This window comes from Bison bison, unplaced genomic scaffold, assembly GCF_000754665.1.
Source record: "Bison bison bison isolate TAMUID 2011002044 unplaced genomic scaffold, Bison_UMD1.0 scf7180017864153, whole genome shotgun sequence".
Taxonomy (NCBI): Eukaryota; Metazoa; Chordata; class Mammalia; order Artiodactyla; family Bovidae; genus Bison; species Bison bison.
In genome coordinates, this window is record NW_011494725.1 from 432,393 (window position 1) to 451,254 (window position 18,862).

At 40.7% G+C, this 18,862-nt stretch overlaps 1 protein-coding gene across 1 annotated transcript in view; it reads right to left on the reverse strand.

Moving 5' to 3' along the window:
- Nucleotides 1–18,862, reverse strand: part of SKOR2 (SKI family transcriptional corepressor 2) — a 41,723-nt gene that overhangs the window by 15,920 nt on the left and 6,941 nt on the right. Inside the window, exons 5-6 of the mRNA XM_010840967.1 lie at nt 8,917–8,982; nt 8,437–8,535 (exon numbers count right to left, since the gene is read on the reverse strand). Coding sequence (XP_010839269.1) covers nt 8,437–8,535; nt 8,917–8,982 — 165 coding nt within the window. The remainder of the gene's footprint in view (nt 1–8,436; nt 8,536–8,916; nt 8,983–18,862) is intronic.

An 18,862-nucleotide genomic window follows, 5' to 3' on the forward strand; every position in this document is an offset into this window, starting at 1 on the left:
AGAATTGATGCTTTTGAACTATGGTACTGGAGAAGACTCTTGAGAGTCCCTTGGACAGCCAAGAGATCAAACCAGTCAATCCTAAAGGAAATCAGTCCTGAATATTCATTGGAAGTACTGATGCTAAAGCTGAAACTCCAATACTTTGGCCACCTGAAGAGCTGACTCACTGGAAAAGACCCTGATGCTGGCAAAGACTGAAGGCAGGAAGAGAAGTGTGTGACAGAGGATGAGACGGTTGGCATCATTGATTCAATGCATATGAGTTTGAGCAAACTCTGGGAGATAGTGAAGGACAGGAAAGCCTAGCATGCTGCAGGCCACGGGGTTGCAAAGAGTCACACTGGACTGAGCAACTGAACAACAGATCTTTCTATAATATTTGAATTCCTTCCCCAACCTCAAGCACGTATTTTTAATAATTTTTAAGAGATTTTAATTTAATTATTTTAATTTTAGGGGACTTTAAAAAAAATAGAGTAGTTTTAGGTTCTCAACAAAATTAAGAAGAAGCTACAGAGATTTCCTATACATACGCCCCCACTACCAACATCACTCACCAGAACTGACCACCAAGAACGAACCTACACTGACATGCCGTTATCACCCGAAGTCCACAGTTTACCTTAGGATTCACTCTTGGTGTTTTGTACAGTCTGTGCATTTGGACGAGTCTATAGCAATGTGTCTCTGTCGTCACATATTGGGCAGAATATTCTCACTGCCCTGAAATCCTCCGTGCTCTGCTTATTCACTGCTCCCGTCCACCCCATCTCTAGCAGACTTGATCTTTTTATTGTCTCCACAGTCTTGCCTTTTATAACATATATTTTTTAAAAGATCCATTTCCTATTCTCTTCTCAGAACTTGATGGGAAAGTCGCTGTAATAGAGGTAAGTCTGTAGTACTGTGCGAGGGTTAAAGGAGGAGCCCCGATTCCCTTGGAGGGTGAACGCAAGGAAAGGGGGGAGGAGATGTGATCAGCACTCTGCAGTAAGACTCGGAGACTGAGTGGGGAACAGCAAGTACCCAGCTGACTACAGCACAGCGGGTGGAGGTAGCTCCCTGCGTCCCATCACCCGCCAAACCACGCTCCAGTCTTCACACACGCACTGTACTCCCAGCCACCGTGTGATGTGTGGCCTTGCCCTTAGAGCAAACCTCTCCAATTTCTTCGAGCTTGAATGTTATGTCTCCCAGAATGTTCTCTGATTCTCCTGCCCTCTCCTTCCAGGATCAGTCACCCTTCTCTTCTACTCCTCCAGTACTGTACGCATACCTCTGTTAATGCATCCACAGTTCATACTATAATTAGCTGTTATACATGTGTCTTTGAGTGAAACAGTGAGGGCAGGCAGATATATTTTAGACACTTCTAAAATTTCCAAAGGCCACCACAGTGCTTGACACACGGCAGGGGCTGGTTAATGGATGAGGAATGAAAAGAGCACTGAAATATCCACCAGAAGGTCTGGATCTGCGTTGAATGACAGTTACCCGACTCTGGAGGCTCAGACCCTTATCCGAACAAACAAGGGGATGGAGTAATGTGCTCTGTAAGGCCCTTTCCTGCTCTACTGCTTTAAGATTTGATGACAAGGTAAATCGACTTGGTTGGGCTTCAGACACCAGTTCTCTTTCCTGTGCTGGTAGATGAGGAGTGGGTAATTTTGACATGCACTGATAACAATTAGGAGTATGAGGGGCTGGCATCCACCTGCCACCTAGGATGCACTGGAGGTGGGTCAAAGCCCATAGACTGGGCACAAGGCAATCGGAACCAACATTCCACTAGCATCCTTAGCCCCGTGCCTGGGCCAGACACCTTCAGAAGATCAGTGTTCTTTCCAGAGGCCAGAGTACATCCCAAGCAGGCATCCATCTGTGAAGACGAGACCTACCCTCTGAGCCTTGACAGCTTCCTCTGTCCCTCTCGAGCTCCGAAGTGCCTCTGATCAGGGTGGGAACTGAGAGGGGTGGGAACAAAGCCTGCCTGAAGCTGGCTGTGCCACCTCCCTGGAATCCCAGGAGAGTCTGATTTTGGAGGAGGGCAATTTAGAGTGGAATGATGGTAACTAGCCCTTACTTAATTCATGCTCATGGCTCTCTGATGGCATACAATACAATTCTTTAAATTAAAATGAAAAAAAAAAGCCATTAAAGTGATAGAAAAATGGTGAATATTTTTATAGAAGTGGAGTGAGGAAAGGTGTCAAAGACAAAAAGCAAGCCAGAAAGACTGATAGATTTGATTAGATAAAAATTTAAAGCTTTGATGTGACAACAAACGTGAACAAAAAACACCAAAGTCAACATTTTAAAATGAATTGAAGCAAAAAAAAATTTGCAAGATGATACAGAATTAATACTTTAGTATGTAAAGAGTTCACACAAACCATAAGAAAATGAACACATCAAAAGAAATATGAGGAAAGACTATGGCATTCACAACACATACAAAGGGATGGCAGATACAGGCGAAGTGTTCAATATCCCCAGCAATGAAAGAAAAGGAAATAATATGAGGAACCACTTTTTCCATTTAAGTTACCAAAGATCTAAAGAAAAGATGATACATGGTGTTTCAAGGATGGGAATATGAATTCAACCTTTTGGGAAAGCAACATAAAATTTTGCATCAAGAGCTTTGAAAAGATCATATCTTTGACACAGCAATTCTTTTAGGAGTTTATCCTAAGAAAATGATCATGGATTTGTGCAAAGATTTAGTAACAATGATGTCTAAAACTTGGATAAACTTTAATGTCCAATATAAGACCACATTTATAGACTGCTGGGTGGTCAAGAAAAGAAGTTCATGTTAAGTGGGAAAAAGGAAGGTTAAAAAAATAGTGTGTGTAATATTTTATTTTGTTTAAAAAATGATTTAATATGCATTAGAAAGGCTGAAACTCCAAAATGTTGACATTGGTTTTCTCTAGGTGACAAGATTATGGGTGATTTTTATTTTCTTTCTTTTATATTTCTGCATACTTAAACTTTTCTACTGCTGCTGCTAAGTCGCTTCAGTTGTGTCTGACTCTGTGCGACCCCATAGACAGCAGCCCACCAGGCTCCTCTGTCCATGGGATTCTCCAGGCAAGAACACTGGAGTGGGTTGCCATTTCCTCCTCCAATGCATGAAAGTGAAAAGTCAAAGTGAAGTCGCTCAGTCGTGTCCGACTCCTAACGACCCCATGGACTGCAGCCCACCGGGCTCCTCCGTCCATGGGATTTTCCAGGCAAGAGTACTGGAGTGGGGTGCCATTGCCTCCTCCAAACTTTTCTACAACAAGCATAAATTGGGAGATATAAAGATCGCTAACTGGCAAAAGAAAAAAACTAAAAAGTTTGCTATGTTCCAAGGCGGTGAAGGCACAATTTAACTGGAGATGAAAAAATCAGTAAGCTTATCTCTCTAACGAGAATTACTTAGAGCCCAACTATTTTGGAAGATGACAGCATAAGAAGAGGTGGCAGAAAAAGCACCGGCAGTCTGCCAGCCAAACACAGCAGCAACACCTGTGTTCCGCAAACATGGACAGTCTGAAAAGCCAAAGCGTCTTTCAAATGGCAACAAGAAGTATCCAGCCTACATTCCTGGCACTAGAAATAAGACGAGGACTCATACAGTAGATCTAATTCCCCCAGTAGAGCCTACTTATCAAGCAATAAGCTCTGGGGGCTTTTTCATTTACACAGTATTCATTTTGTTGTCACTGCTTTTAAACGATAATAGAGACTTTTGATCCATACCATGTTTTAGAAACTCCCTTCCCTCCTTTTCCAGAGGACACTATACAAAGAGCAAGCAAAGAAGAATTCTATGATTCTACTGATCATAGAATGAATCTAGTAACAGTCACAGGTGAAAGATGGGATGACCATATTCAGACAGATGAAATATAGTTGGGTCTTTTAAGAAGTAATCTTAAAAGGAACTTGGAAAACAGATTTTTAAATAAAAATCTAAAATGATGACATGATTAACACCTACCAGTTAAGTTTTTCACAAAGCCTCAGTCATTAGGCCTCCCTTGTTGTAAACCACTGGCCTTTCTACTTGGTTCTCTCAGTGCCATGAATTTGTCGTCATATCTGCAAATCCAAGGACTCAATTCATGAGTCCTCACTAATCTCCTTTATCAGTGATCCAATTTCATCTTCATTATGAGCTTTAATCTCTTTGAATATGACACCAAAACCTACATCAACCATTGACTGAGAGTACACTCTATGCCCACAATTTGCTGGGTGGGCAGCAACAAAGACTCTATCCTGAACATATTTACAACACTGTCAGGTGGAGGGTGAAAGAATCAGTGAGGAGTTAACACAAAACGCCAGTGGAACTAGGACTTCAGCAAAGCGTGCGTACTGCAAGAGCGGGAAGGCTTCCTCGAGGTGGCGGGACTTGAGCTATGTTCCAAATGATGAGGAGCACCTAGACGAGGAACTAGAGAAACAAGGGGTGCAGAGGTGGAAAATGAGGGGTGAGCGCTGTCCGTGGGGTAACAAGCTGAACAGGGAGAGAAGGAGAAATAAGCAGGGTGAGTGGGGCGATTACGGAGGGTTTTAGAAGCCAGTCAGGAGTCAGATTAGTTGCAATATGATCAGCAACAGAGAATCACTATAGTGCATGGAATATGTGGCACCAAAGGTAGATTTTTAGGAAGGCTGGGCTAGTGGCAGCAAGCAGAAAGAGCTGGAGTGGGGAAGGGAGGCAAGGACCCAGGGTTACACCCTGCAGCAGAGACATGAGAGAGAGAGAGTAAGGGCCTTCTCCACTGGTGACTTCATCTAGCAGCCTTTTGCAGGTCCCAGATCAGGGTTAGGCTCTGAGGTTACACTGATGGCTAGTGGCAAGAGAGTAAAATGACTGAAAAACGACAGCAAATGCTGTAATAGAGGAAGGTGCCGGGTGCTGGAGGAGAAGGGAGGAAGGAGAGATTCACTAGGGAAGGCAGATACAGTGTCAGGACAAAGTGACTACCAGATCTGCAGCTGCAACAGTGATCAGATTGGTCCTTAGTGGGAAAGTCCCGTGGCATGCTGGGGGCTGCTGCTGCTGCTGCTAAGTCACTTCAGTCGTGTCCCACTCTGTGCGACCCCATAGACGGCAGCCCACCAGGCTTCCCCGTCCCTGGGATTCTCCAGGCAAGAACACTGGAGTGGGTTGCCATTTCCTTCTCCAATGCATGAAAGTGAAAAGTGAAAGTGAAGTCGCTCAGTCGTGTCTGACCCTCAGAGACCCCATGGACTGCAACCTTCCAGGCTTCCGTCCATGGGATTTTCTAGGCAAGAGTACTGGAGTGGGGTGCCATTGCCGTCTCCGATGCTGGGGGCAGGGCCTGTCTAATTACACACAGGATGTCACTGCAGGATGTGGGACCAGCTGTTCCACTGTCAGCTCAACGACCTTGACAGAGGTGAAGCTCCCCTTCATCCATTTCCTCCAACTCTTATTTCCACCCGATTCTAGACTACATTTCTCCCACCTTCCCTTAGGATCCCCTCCTGACTTCTCTTTGCTTATCTGCTCAGTTGGACAACTAAATAGAATTGTCTTGTGTCAAAACCAGTTTCGCTGCCTGTCCCATCCTCTATAACTACCGCCCGATAAAGCTCTAGAAGTTCTGCTTTCTAATATCAGCTGCTTTACAATAAAGCCCCTGTAGGAACATAAGTATTATACTTAAAATGGTAATAGTAACAACGACTCACATTACTACGGATCAGTCACTATGCTGAACACTTTATACATTTTAATCCTCTCTGCAATGCCACAAAGTGGGTAGTAGTATGGTTCTACAGCTGAAAAGGCGGTCAGGTAAAAATCTGTCTAAGGTTATTCTGCGGGGAAGTCAGTGTCCAAACCTGGAGACCCGGCTACCAACCACCATGCTCTGTATTCTAGAAACACTTTTCAAGAACTCAATGCTAATGAATAATCTCCTCTTCTTCCTCCTGCTTCCTCATCACCATCACTGTCACTGATGATGCTATCAAGCACTTATCCTGCGCTAGGGATGTTCTCCGACTTTAACGTGGATCCTCTCATGTAGTCCTCATCTTTGTATGAGACGAGGATTATCTGGCCCATGTTACAGTTTCCAAGGTCCTACAACCAGGAAGTGGCAGAGCCACAAAGTAGCTCAGGGGATTTTTGAGCCTGGAATCGTAAGTTACAGGTGACACCTTAGCCTAAGTCCCCCTAAGCGTTCTAAGGGAATTAGATTTGAAGTGTCCTGACTGAATCCACCTCCTAGTAAAACGCTCCGGTTGGGTTTCCTCTCTGCTTCCTTCTGGTGTGGCTTTAGTAGTTCCGTCCTCCCCTTTCCACCTGAGCGAAGCTAAATCTGTCTGCCAGCCTCATGGCCTCTCATGTTTAGTTAACAAGCACATAATGGGCATTTGCTATTTTCACTGGTGTGAAATTAACTGCCTCTTTGTGGTGGGTCTAAACCACGCATTATTCAAACTTGGGTACCCACACCACTTCCTTGGTCAGTGGAGTACACTGCAGATAAAAAAGAGTAAAACTTTTCTGTTGTTTTTTAATCTAAGTGTTTCATACACATGGCAACATAGAGGAGTCATCTTAATTTACAACAAAAGGATGAATGAGGGGTCTGAATGGAAACTGGGATCCCAACTTCTAAAAAAACAGAAACATCTGCATGTTTATGATAACTAGTAAGAAATGTACAAATTACTTAATTTCTTAAAATGATTTTGTTTTTCCCTGGCTGCGCCATGGCATGTAGGATCTTAGTTCTCTGACCAGGGATTGAACTCATGTCCCGTGCAGTGGAAGTACAGAGTCTTAACCACTGTACTGCCAGGGAAGTCCCAATTCCTTAAAACAGTTGATCAACTTTTATTAGTGGTAAAAATTATGGCTATCCTGGCTTCATAGGGAGTTAGGTAGACACTCCAGGGACTCACTGGGGTCTGGATCCAGTCTGCTGGATCCACAAACTCAAACATTAGCTTAGAGGGGACACAAATCATTCAGTGTCTGCTCACTGCTGCAAGGATCTGTACAGTTTATCTTAAGGTACAGTTTTAGAAATTAGGGAATCCTGGTTTATTTGGAAGCACCTGTTTTTTAAGGTCTCAAAGATATTTTTACTATGTTCCTCTTTTTCTTAGCACTACAAATGTCATGATGATCCTAATACACTATCAAGAGCTATTGGTCATTCTCCTCCCTTTGATCTTATTCTAAGCCATAGGAAGCATTCTTCAAATCCAAAATACATATCATCATGAGCTCCAAACCTCCCTTGTGGATACTGACAGAGCCCAAACTTGGCCAACTCTGCTGTTCCTTGTGGCCGGTACTCTCTTCCACCATGAGCCCTCTTCATTTTTATCCCTGCTAAACATTCTGGTGCAACTTAGTCTGACATGTTACCAGGAACCCAGTACTGTTCAAAACTGCTACCCAAGAGGGCAAGTCTTTCAGTTGTGCTGACGACCACATTTGAGGAGCTCTGGTAGGCCTTTGTGTTCCTACTATTAAAATTGCCACCATTACTGAAAAGTCTTTTTCCAGATATTTGCCTGTGACTCTTACCCAGGAATTATCAACATGAGTTTTCTGATTTCTGGTTTAATAAACAAAGGGTACTGACATGCTCAAAGTGTCTCAGAAAAAAATTAAATGTATTTAATTTAAAATGTGTTTACATATTATTTTATTTCCCACTTTCCTTTCTCTGGAGAAAGGAATATGACTAAATGAAACTTCAAAAAGTTTGAAAAACACTACTGTGATGTACTGGGTCATGGATGAACTTTGTGGCCAACCCAGTACTTATCTAAGAGTGATTCAGAACATGACTGGAGAATTTTAGAAATCCAGACACCCATCTTAGGTCTTTCTGAAATTCTAGGACTCTGGGAGCAGAATCAAGGTTTTATGCCATAATTTCTTTTGCCAATAAATCTGGAATGAAATTTTAATGCTAAATATGGATGGAGAATCCCAAACTACTAAAATTATACTAATTTTAATTAATAAAATATAAGTATAGTGGATTGTTAAATTTTAAATCTTCATATTTCAAGTACCAGGCAGCTCTCTAGCACTATCTGAGAAAAGGAATTAACTGTTCTTTTTCCTACCTTAGAGAAAAAAATACTTGAGTAGTTCGTTTTAAAAATATTAATATATCTATTTAACTATACCTATACATATAAGGGTATATTTGCATACATGTTTTAAATGTATACTATATATATGCACAAACACATACCTACCAATACAATTAATAAAAAAAAAGTTCTTATAAGAAATTTTATCTATAAGCTGATAAAATAAATAACAGGATAAAATCTCCAAATACTAAAGACATCACATGTACTTACACAGACTAATAAAAATGTTATCAAGTATCATAATGCAATGAAATAAAAGTGATTTCTTACTGAATACTGGGAAAGATGTATTTCCTTTTAACACTTGGAATTCTTGTTCGAGTCGTCTCCGTAAATCTATTTGTTCAAATAAAACCTTCTGAAGTTCTTCTAATAAAGAAAAAAAGAAGAGTCATTTTTACTAATCTTTACAAATAACTCTCCAGAGAACTGTTACATATGGCAATTTATTATTATAAGACAAAATATTTTACTAGTTTAAAAAGTGTTGCATAGACATAGGATAGATTTTGTGCAGAAATCCATGAATATAAATCAATGTAATATATTATTTTAAAGTATTATATTACAGTGTCATGTATTGATTGATATGTATGCATTAATCTCAATTATATCCACCCAATGGTCCATATATTATTCATATGTTGCTTGTCAAGCTTAAAATATGGTGTAGAGCAAATATATCCTCCTAGTATCTCTTTAGTTTCATAAAGCTAAGAGAAGTTCTACAGAATTAAAACTTTTCTTTACCTTTCCCCATATTTTCTACATCCTTTTTGAGTGAATGAGGTGAATTCGTCTCCTGTGTGTGTTCACCTTGTAAAAACGGAGGAAAAAATATTAGTTTTGTGTAGACTATTTTCTGCAAGTTTGTACTTTCACGTTCTATCTATCTACAAAAGAGTGTATTTAATATAACTTCAAAGTGGAAATCCTCAGAGCCAAATGTTGTCCTCATTTGCTCGTGTATCCTTCCCCTAAACTACGGCAGGGCGGGGGTTGTGGGGGGAGTGACAGATATGAGGTCAGAGCCCACCTACAGCACAATAGTGGCTCCATGAAAGCAGACTCTCCGTGTCACCCTCTCCCGTCCCCCATCACCACCCAGTCTTTACAACGATGCTAACTGTTAGAACAGCAAAAGAGGAGGTTGAATAGTCGACATTTCTGGTAGAAATCTGATCAGAGTTCCTCTGTTTCTAGAAGTGAAGAAGCTTGCTGTTAATTTGAAGGCCCCCAAGACCAGAAGAAGCGCCTTCAGTCTTCTTGGGTCACCAAAATGGGCAATGAAGAAGAAGTGGGAGGTGTCTTTAGCTGTCCCTGGGAGAGAATATATGAGCCTGGTGTGTGTGTGTGCGCGCGTGCTAAGTGGCTTCAGTCGTGTCCAACTCTCTGTGACCCTATGGACTATAGCCCACTAGGCTACTCTGTCCATGGGGATTCTCTAGGCAAGAATGCTGGAGTGGGTTGCCACGACTTCCTCCAGGGGATCTTCCCAACCCAGGGATCAAACCCGTGTCTCTTACATGTCCTGCACTGGCAGGCAGGTTCTTTACCACTGGTGCCACCTCGGAAGCCCCCACTCCTTGAAACTGCATGGACTGTGTAGCCCACCAGGCTCCTCTGTCCATGGAATTCTCTAGGCAAGAATACTGGAGTGGGTAGCCTTTCCCTTCTCCAGGGGATCTTCCCAACCTAGGGATTGAACCAAATTGCAGGCAGATTCTTTACCCTCTGAGCCACAAGGGAAGCGGTTTCCTAATAATTGATAGGTTGTTTAAGAGGAAATCAACCTAAGTGAGAGGTGTGAAATAAGTCATGTTACTTTCTAACAATCACATGCTTACTGATGATAATTTCTTAACCATGATAATTTCTTAGCTACTTGTCTTCAACCATATAAACTATATTATGGATAGAGCTTAGATTGTTGTTCTTAACTATTTTGCAGGGGCTAACTGGAATGATAGCGAGACAAGAAAGTGTATTGCTAAGTCATAAATTGAGTCTATATAATTCAGAAAACATAAGCAAAGAAATGTAATCATTCAACTATCAGAATTTTTAAAAAATCTCAACTTGCTATAGGCAATTATCCAAATAATTTAATTAAGCTTTCCATTTTCCTCTAAAGAGAGGTGGCAGTCCAGCAAACGTGCTCTGAGGAGGTTTCTTGAGTCCCCTTGTCTCTCCCTTGGGTTCGCTCTCCTGTGTCCTTGGTGCTCTTTCCTTGCAGCCTTCTGCACCTAGTAGGCAGCGTAGTATTTGGAAGCAGGTGCTCTGTCTTTCTGTATGGCCAGTGCCTAGCGCAGTGCCGGTCACATGCTAGGTACTCAATAAAGTCTTTCCAGCTGTCACTGAAAGGGACCCTGGGCAGTCATGAATTCTAAATTATAGCACAGACCAGATGGACCATTTCAGTTCTCTTCTCATTGTTTTTTAATTTTCCCTGCTCAGCAAGAAATAGAATGGAAGTGGTCCTGGGCACCTGCAGGAATACTGGAGAACTTCACTGTGAAGGTAAAAATTTCTGCAAAGAGAAGAGCAGAATTTCTTCCCAAAGCAGCAGCCTATAGTATCAAGGACAGACAGAGAAATCTTCAACATGATATTATAACCAGCGATGCTATAGCTTACCTGATGACTGTCAGGAGTATGTGTGTGCAGATGAGCATGTGTGCATATGTAAATACAAATACACAAATGTTCACAAGCATGTGCATAGTTACGGGAAGGCACGTCCCCTGGCTCCCCATTGTTAATAATATCCAGGGCATACCTGAATTCCTTAATGGAAGCCATTTTCTGTACCATCTAGATCATATTTGCACAAACTCATTCTCACTCTTATCTTGGATATTACCTCTCTTACAGACTTTTGAATATTAATACTTTGGCTTTCTTCTCCATATGGTAAAATGATGAGAAAATATCTGCGAAGCATTTTACATACACATCTCAACATAATTCCTATAAATCAGTATTATCTAAAAGAAAGTCTTCCGTGGTGGCTCAACTGGTAAAGAATCTGTCTGCAGTGCAGGAGACCCAAGTTTGATCCCTGAGTCAGGAAGATCCCCTGGAGAAGGAAATGGCAATCCATTCCAGTATTCTTGCCTGGAGAATCCCATGGATAGAGGAAGCCTGGTGGGCTACAGTCCACCAGGTCACAAAGAGTTGGACATGACTGAGCAACTAACACTAAAAGAAGAGTAACATGAAAGTTGACCACAAATCATACAGACATAAATCAAGAATGTGTGCGTGCGTGCTAAGTTGGTTCAGTCATGTCTGACTCTTTGTAACCCTATGGACTGTTGCTCACCAGGCTCCTCTGTCCATGGAAATCTCCAGGCAAGAAAACTGGAGTGAGCTGCAATGTTCTCCTCCAGGGGAACTTCCCCACTGTGGGACTGAACCCACGGCTCTTACATTTCCTGTACTGGCCACTAGTGCCACCTGGGAAGCCCCATAAACCAAGAAAAATGGTTTAAAAATGAAGATAAATTCATATTATGTGCCGCTTTGCCTATGTTTACTTTAGAGTCAGCTAACCAGTTAAACTCATAGATGTTTCATATTTACATACTGAGGTTGAACAAGAAATGAAATGAGCCTGCACACATTTCTGTACCTATCTACAGAACACAGTGAGATCTCATCATTCTACGACTTCCCCAACCACTCAACACATGCTTTAAATGAGATAGTTTCTGAATAAGCAACTCCAGAATCCATTTGCTTATCAGTTTCTTTTTGATCTATTAATGTATTTTGTGGACTATTTACCTTATATTACATTTCAACTAGATAATTAATTTCAAAAATTAATATATGATATGTAAAAATGTATATCTTTTCCACTTCACAGTAAGTTTACATATCTATGAAGCATTAAACAAATTGGTAGTAAATGAAAACTAAATAAGTAACAGGCAAATCTACTGGTGACATTTATAATAAACTTTCATCCATTTTGTGGAAGTTTTAATAACATTTTACATCAGTGTCTATTTTAAACAGATATTTTGCTACAGCTTCTCAGGAAAATCTGCCAATTTTGAGTTCAGAAGGTTCAAATGTCTCACTTACAAAGAGTTTTAAAAGTGGGTCAGTGTCAGGTAAATAAGAGGCACAGAAGCGTCAGCTGCCTTTTGTGCGTCCTTTACTGGACCGTTGCCTTTTGTATATTACTGATCTGTGAAAACCAGATTCTTAATGGTGGTTAAAAATGACCTCTGGGAGCCTGGATATGTTTGTTCACTACTACTGCTAATGTTTTCCATCTGGTTAAAAGAAAAGCAAGCAGTCTAATACTAGATTAAATAAATGAGATTTAGTTGACGATGAGCTTCCCATTTTTATACCTATTCCATCAGGTTGAATGCATTTTACTTTTCCAAAATTAATGAATGGGTTTGGAGACATCCCAAAACTAAAATGCTTACTATCTTCCCATTATATTCCCCCTTAAAAAAGTTAAAAAAGTTACACAAAGGCCAGGGTGGAGGGGGGCATGAGATCTTAATTATAAAGAAAATGGTTGAAAATAGCTTAAAGTTGGAGAATGATGGATAATTCAGGCATAAAATCCATCCTGTGGATGGACGCGATGAAGAGCCGCGACTCTAGATGAGTCTACACAAACGCACATTCGTGGCATTGCCTGTGAAGCCTGTTCGCCCCAGGAGGGTAGAGACAGTGCAATCGCACATCAGAGAAACTCCACTTCTGCTGACTCAGCGGAGCCCAGAGAGCCTGGAGCCACATGGTTCCTGCTTCCCTGGTCTCTCCAGGGTCCTCTGGGACCAGGCAGTCCCACACTTCCACCCGACCCTTGGTTCTGCCCTCACTCACACAGCCATCAGAAATTGGAAATACAAGAGAGATGGATGTGAGAATTCGCCATGCCAAAGCAGGCATGAGCAGTAAATAGCAGATGAAGGGGGAACTGGAGTATCCAAAGAGGGGAAAAAACCTTAAAAAAGCCAATAGATTGACCAGGGCTACATTTCAAGGCATAATGGTAATGACTTTCTGTTAAACACCATGGCACACCTCTGCTTACAGACCCTGCATGTGGTCTACACTGCACGATCCACTCCAGGTTCTCCAGTGACCCTGTCCCATCCAGCTCCACGAACCTGAATTTCTCTGTCACTAAACACAAACCCTTTCCCCAAGGCAGCCTTTTGTTTCCTACATCTGCTGGCTCTGTTTTAGGTGGTTTCTCTTCCCTAAGCTGCACCCCCACTAGTCCATCCAATATCAGAAGTCCCCCAAGTGGCAGTGACTCTTTCCTACGCTAGTTTGGTCTTCCACAGCTAGAAAATCTGCTTTCTGAAGGCAGAGGAATCCTGCCCTACAGGTAACCCCCAATGCCTCTGCTCTAGGGAAGGGTACAGGTACATTCCACAAAAGCCTGTAATTCATTTAATCCAATCTGGTTTCTGAAAGAAATACAAATTAATGTTACTGTAAAACTCCAATTATCATAATGTTTTTCAAGCACTAACTCATTCCTACAGACCAAAAAAGCATATTTTGATCCATTGTACAGTCTAAGCTTTATTCTCTATTTTCAGTTAACTGGAGAAGTTTGTGATTCTTTCAATTTCTGTTTCTATCTGACATTTGGAAAATTTCTTCCAGGGACAAACAAAACTATAGCACTGAATATTAACCAAGACATGAAAATGCTAATGCACATCCATGTCTGCTGTGGTCTCCAACTGCAAAAAAAGAAAAATAATAATCTTACATTTTTTTAGAGCTCATTTAATTTGAAGAGCCAAATGAGTAGGTCAGATAACCTGTTCTGTTTGTTGGTGGCTGTGAGATGGGAGGAAAAGTTGATTAAAAAGATATTATGTTCTCAAGCTAAACTTAAATTCAATAAATAAGATCATTTAAGCCTTGTATCCTGCATGTGTACAGGGCATCTAAGTACATAGGGTACAATGTAAAATGCCTGACATTTGGATGGAGAATAAAACTGTTGGCGTTTGCAAATCCCTCCTATGGAAATACATCCTCCTTCCTTCTCCTTTCAACCCCACTCTTTCCTACTCCTTATCTTGGCTGTCTCCCTTTTAAAGTCTCCTTTGAGCCTGCAAACAGCACTCAGTGGCATTACACTAGCCAGCAGCCCCAGGGGTTAGCAAGTTGCTTGTCTTTGAAAGGTCCTCTCTGTTCCCCCAGGATGGCTGTTGACAACTGATGAAAAACATTTGGAGAAAATACATTTCAGAAAATGCACACTGAAGGGTAAATTTAGTCAATGAAACTATTTCGGTTTGGGGCTGTGTCTATACATGAGATACACATGCATTCTAACATTTGGATGAGGAATAAAAAATTTCATCCACATGTTTTTGTCATTCATGGGGACTCATGTGCTACTACGTGTTCTGGTGCAGGGGAGCAGACCCTGGAAGAGAAGGCAAGATGTGTACGCAAAGCTTCTTGTCTGCACACAGTTCCCAGGGCACTGTCATGCTCTCTGGGCTGGGCTGAGGTCCCGCCCTCTGCCTCCGGGCAGCCCCAGCACAGGCCTGGCATCTGTTGATTGAGAGACTCTTCTTATGTATGTTTTACTTGCGAAGAAACACTGAATTTTCATAATTAATCTTAGTTTTATAATCTGACGTTAAGACTTCTGGAAGTTAATTTTTTGTTTCCCTAACAATCTATCTTAGAGGTACAATTTGGATGGGGTCAAAGTTAATCTACAATTTATATAACTGGTACTTTGAACAATAATCAAGATTTAGCACAATGTATGGTTTAGAGAGGTTTTTAAGAACATTTTGCATTAAGGTATTAAAAAATCAATTACACAGAAAGCAAGGTTAAGTAATTTTCTCCTCTATCAGTGGGACGTGGACTTGTGTTAATTTCTTGGTGTTAAAGTCTACATTAAACTCCTCCCCTGTGACTTTTGGCACTGTAGTGAGGTCACAGAACAGAAGAGAAAAGAAAATCAATACCACTGGAGAGGGTATGCTACAAAATGAGCTAACTAAATATTAATTCCATTAACCAAAAAGAATGAACAAGAGCAAGATTAGTATCGGTGGGTTTATAGTTTGTGATCAAAATTTATCATCAGTTGCATACACATTGCTTCTTGAATCAACATATCAAATTTTTTTGATTAATGAATTGTGAGTTCATTTAGAATTCTCTTGAGTTCTAGAACTTGTCAATTAATGCTATTTTTAATTTTTTTTCTGAAGAGTTTTAAATTGTCCTTCTCTGTCTCCTTGAGTTTCATATATCTTATTAAAAGCCACAAAAAGAAAATGTTTCCATAAATAAAAAGAAATTTACATCTGAAATATGAGGATTAGTTCATTTCAAATACATATATTTAAATACCTCAAGTCATTGTTCATAAAAATATCAGTAGGAATTTAGAGGTGTATAAACTGAGACCCAAAGTAGTCAAAGGCTTACCCAAAGTCATCTAGTAGGTAAGAGAATTAAAACTCAGATCTACCAATCTATGCTTTTTAGAAATTTTCTTCTTCTTTCATTAAAAAAAAAATCAAAAGCGTGTTTTAAAATAGAATGGAATAATAAATCAGAGTGCCTCATCCGCTATATATTCATGAGAAGTGTAACTGCTTCTTACTATTCTCAGGAATCTGTCCATAGCATATTAAGTACACTAGAGAATCATACCAGTGAAAATCAAATTGATTTTAAAACTTCTATACATATAACAAGATGCAGCCATGCTGAGAGTCCAATGGTGCTGGCGTTTCTACACAATGAAAGGGATTGAAATCGAGGATGACTCCACTTCACGTGATTTCCTTGACCTGCAATAGCTTTCCGTTGTCTCACCGGCTTACCCCACTGCATTCAATTTCAAATCACTTAACTTCACTGAAGTTATTCAAAAAGGATATGCAAAACTTGACTCTGGGATTGCAAGCAAAATGCTGTCATTTATACTTTTGAGTAGGTAATATTTTGACCAAACAGGCATCCCCCTAATCTTATATTACTTGGCTTTAAAGCCATGGGTCTTATTTTAAAGAGCCCTATAGATAAAGGTTTTGGATTCTGGGTGATTTTGGCTGCTTAAAACTTTGTTTGGTCCCTCTAATTACAAAGAAGTATAATATCTGCTATGAGTAAGGTTAATGACCACTAACAGGAAGGATTTTAAAAAATCTTTAAAAAATGTAATTTCTTTGAAATTGCTGAAAAGTAACAGTTACCAGGGGCTTCCGTGGTGGCTCAGCTGGTAAAGAATCCAACTGCAATGCAGGAGACCCAGGTTTGATCCCTTGGTTGGAAAGATCCCCTGGAGAAGAGAATGGCTACCTACTCCAGTATTCTTGCCTGGAGAATTCCATGGACAGAGAAGCCTGGTGGGCTACAGTCCATGGGGTTGCAAAGAGTCAGACACGATTGAGCAACTAACACTCACTTTCACTCAACAGTTACCAAGAGGGCTGAAAGGTGGAACAAAGGCCAAACTTAATTAAAATGGTGAACTAAAAAAACAAACTAGAACTAAATATTGTTGCTAAACTGAATCTGTATTAGGGACATATTGAAGCAAGTCTTTATCTTTATGTTTAGAAAAAGGTCAGAAATTTCCTGATGAACTATAATTATGATGTCATGGGAGTGAAAAATTCATGTAAAAATAAAAAATTGCATACTGACTTGTTAGGTAGTTTAAAAAGACATTTCATTATTCTATGTTATACTGTATATGCACAGAAATAAAATACTGATATTATCCAATAATGATGATTGAATTACACACTGGCTAAAGAGACATATGGCTATATAAATCTTATGGGATGTTACATTGTTTTAGATTACTACAGTATTCATACTGTCTTACAGCTCATACATTTCCTCTTTTTTATTGAAAGTAACTTGAGAGCAGGGACTGGTATTGATTCTACCTCTGAATCTCTAGAGCCTGGAGAAATAGCTAGCATACAGTAGGTGTTAAAAGACACTTGCTCCTTGGAAGAAAAGTTATGACCAACCCAGACAGCTTATTAAAAAGCAGAGACATTACTTTGCCAACAAAGGTCCGTCTAGTCAAAGCTATGGTACTTCTAGCAGTCACGTATGGATGTGAGAGTTGGACTATAAAGCTGAGTGACGAAGAATTGATGCTTTTGAGCTGTGGTGTTGGAGAAGACTCCCGAGAGTCCCTTGGACTGCAAGGAGAGCCAACCAGTCCATCCTAAAGGAAATCAGTCCTGAATACTCATTGGAAGGACTGATGTTACAGCTGAAATGCCAATACTTTGGCCACCTAATGAGAAGAACTGACTCATCTGAAAAGACTTTGATGCTGGGAAAGATTGAAGTTGGGAAGAGAAGGGGATGACAGAGGATGAGATGGTTGGATGGCATCACTGACTCAATGCACCCGAGTGTGAGTAAGCTCTGGGAGTTGGTGATGGGCAGGGAAGCCTGGCGTGCTGCAGTCCATGGGGTCACAGAGAGTCGGACATGACTGAGCGACTGAACTGAACAGCAGGTGTTCTGAAATATTTGGGGAGTAATTGAGTAAATAAACAAGTGAATGCTATCACATACATGTGGAAGTTAACAGTCGTTACATGGGGAAAAATAACTCCATTCACCAGCAAGGCGTTCTGGATAAAGCAGTCTATTGCTACCACTCCAAAGCAATTCATCACAAGACTTCATAATTTTTTTGGTTCATCTGGATTTTTGACACTTTGCTAAATTAATGGATTCTTGGAGTTTGATCTTAAGTAAGTACCTTAATACCAAAACAGGCCAACTGGGGCCTCCCAAGTGGCTCAGTGGTAAAGAATCCGCCTGCCAGTGCAGGAGATGCAAGAGAAAGATGCCTTGGAGGAGGAAATGGCAACCCACTCCAGTATATCTTGCCTGAACAATTTTATGGACAGAGGAGCGTGGTGAGCTGCAGTCCATACGGTTGCAGAGTTGGACATGACTGAGCAAATGAGCATGTACACACAGGTCAACTGAGTGACCATTTTGGGATTTTCTCCAATGTGCATTCCATTGTGAAGACCATGAGTTGATCTGCCCTACAAGGACGGACAGCCAAAAGTACTGCAAGTCCTACAAAAGCCCAAACTCCCTAACACTTTCGGCAAAGGAACCATGAGGATGAAATTCTCATGACTCCAGGATAAATTTTAAAAAATATATTCTTCCCCCAAACATTTGTTTATTTCAATAATATATTTTCATCCCTTTCATGTCCCACCTGTCTCCCATTCAATATAGGATAATAATAATACGATATAACCTACTACCTACATGCTTCCCTGAATAATGTGAGAATGAAATTGTAATATGGAAAATCGATGTGGAACAAGTTTCTCTGGGAATCTGTATCAAATTAATTATTGTGAGGGAGGGACTCGTGATAGATCAATAGTATGACTAGGTGTTATTACCAACATAACTATTGACTGTGTGCCCTGAGTTCCAGGCACTGAGGAATTTTATGTGAACACAGATCCTGACTATACTTTTACTTCCTTCCTTTCGGCATTCGTATTTCCATCTGAACGTCAAACAACAGTCTAGTCTGTGGTTTTGATCCACTCTTGCTATCATCCTTGGTTCTAATGCCTGTCTTAGGGTTTACTGAACTTACTAAGTATGGGGGAACCAAACCCCTTCCAAGGCCAGGAGGAACTCATATTCA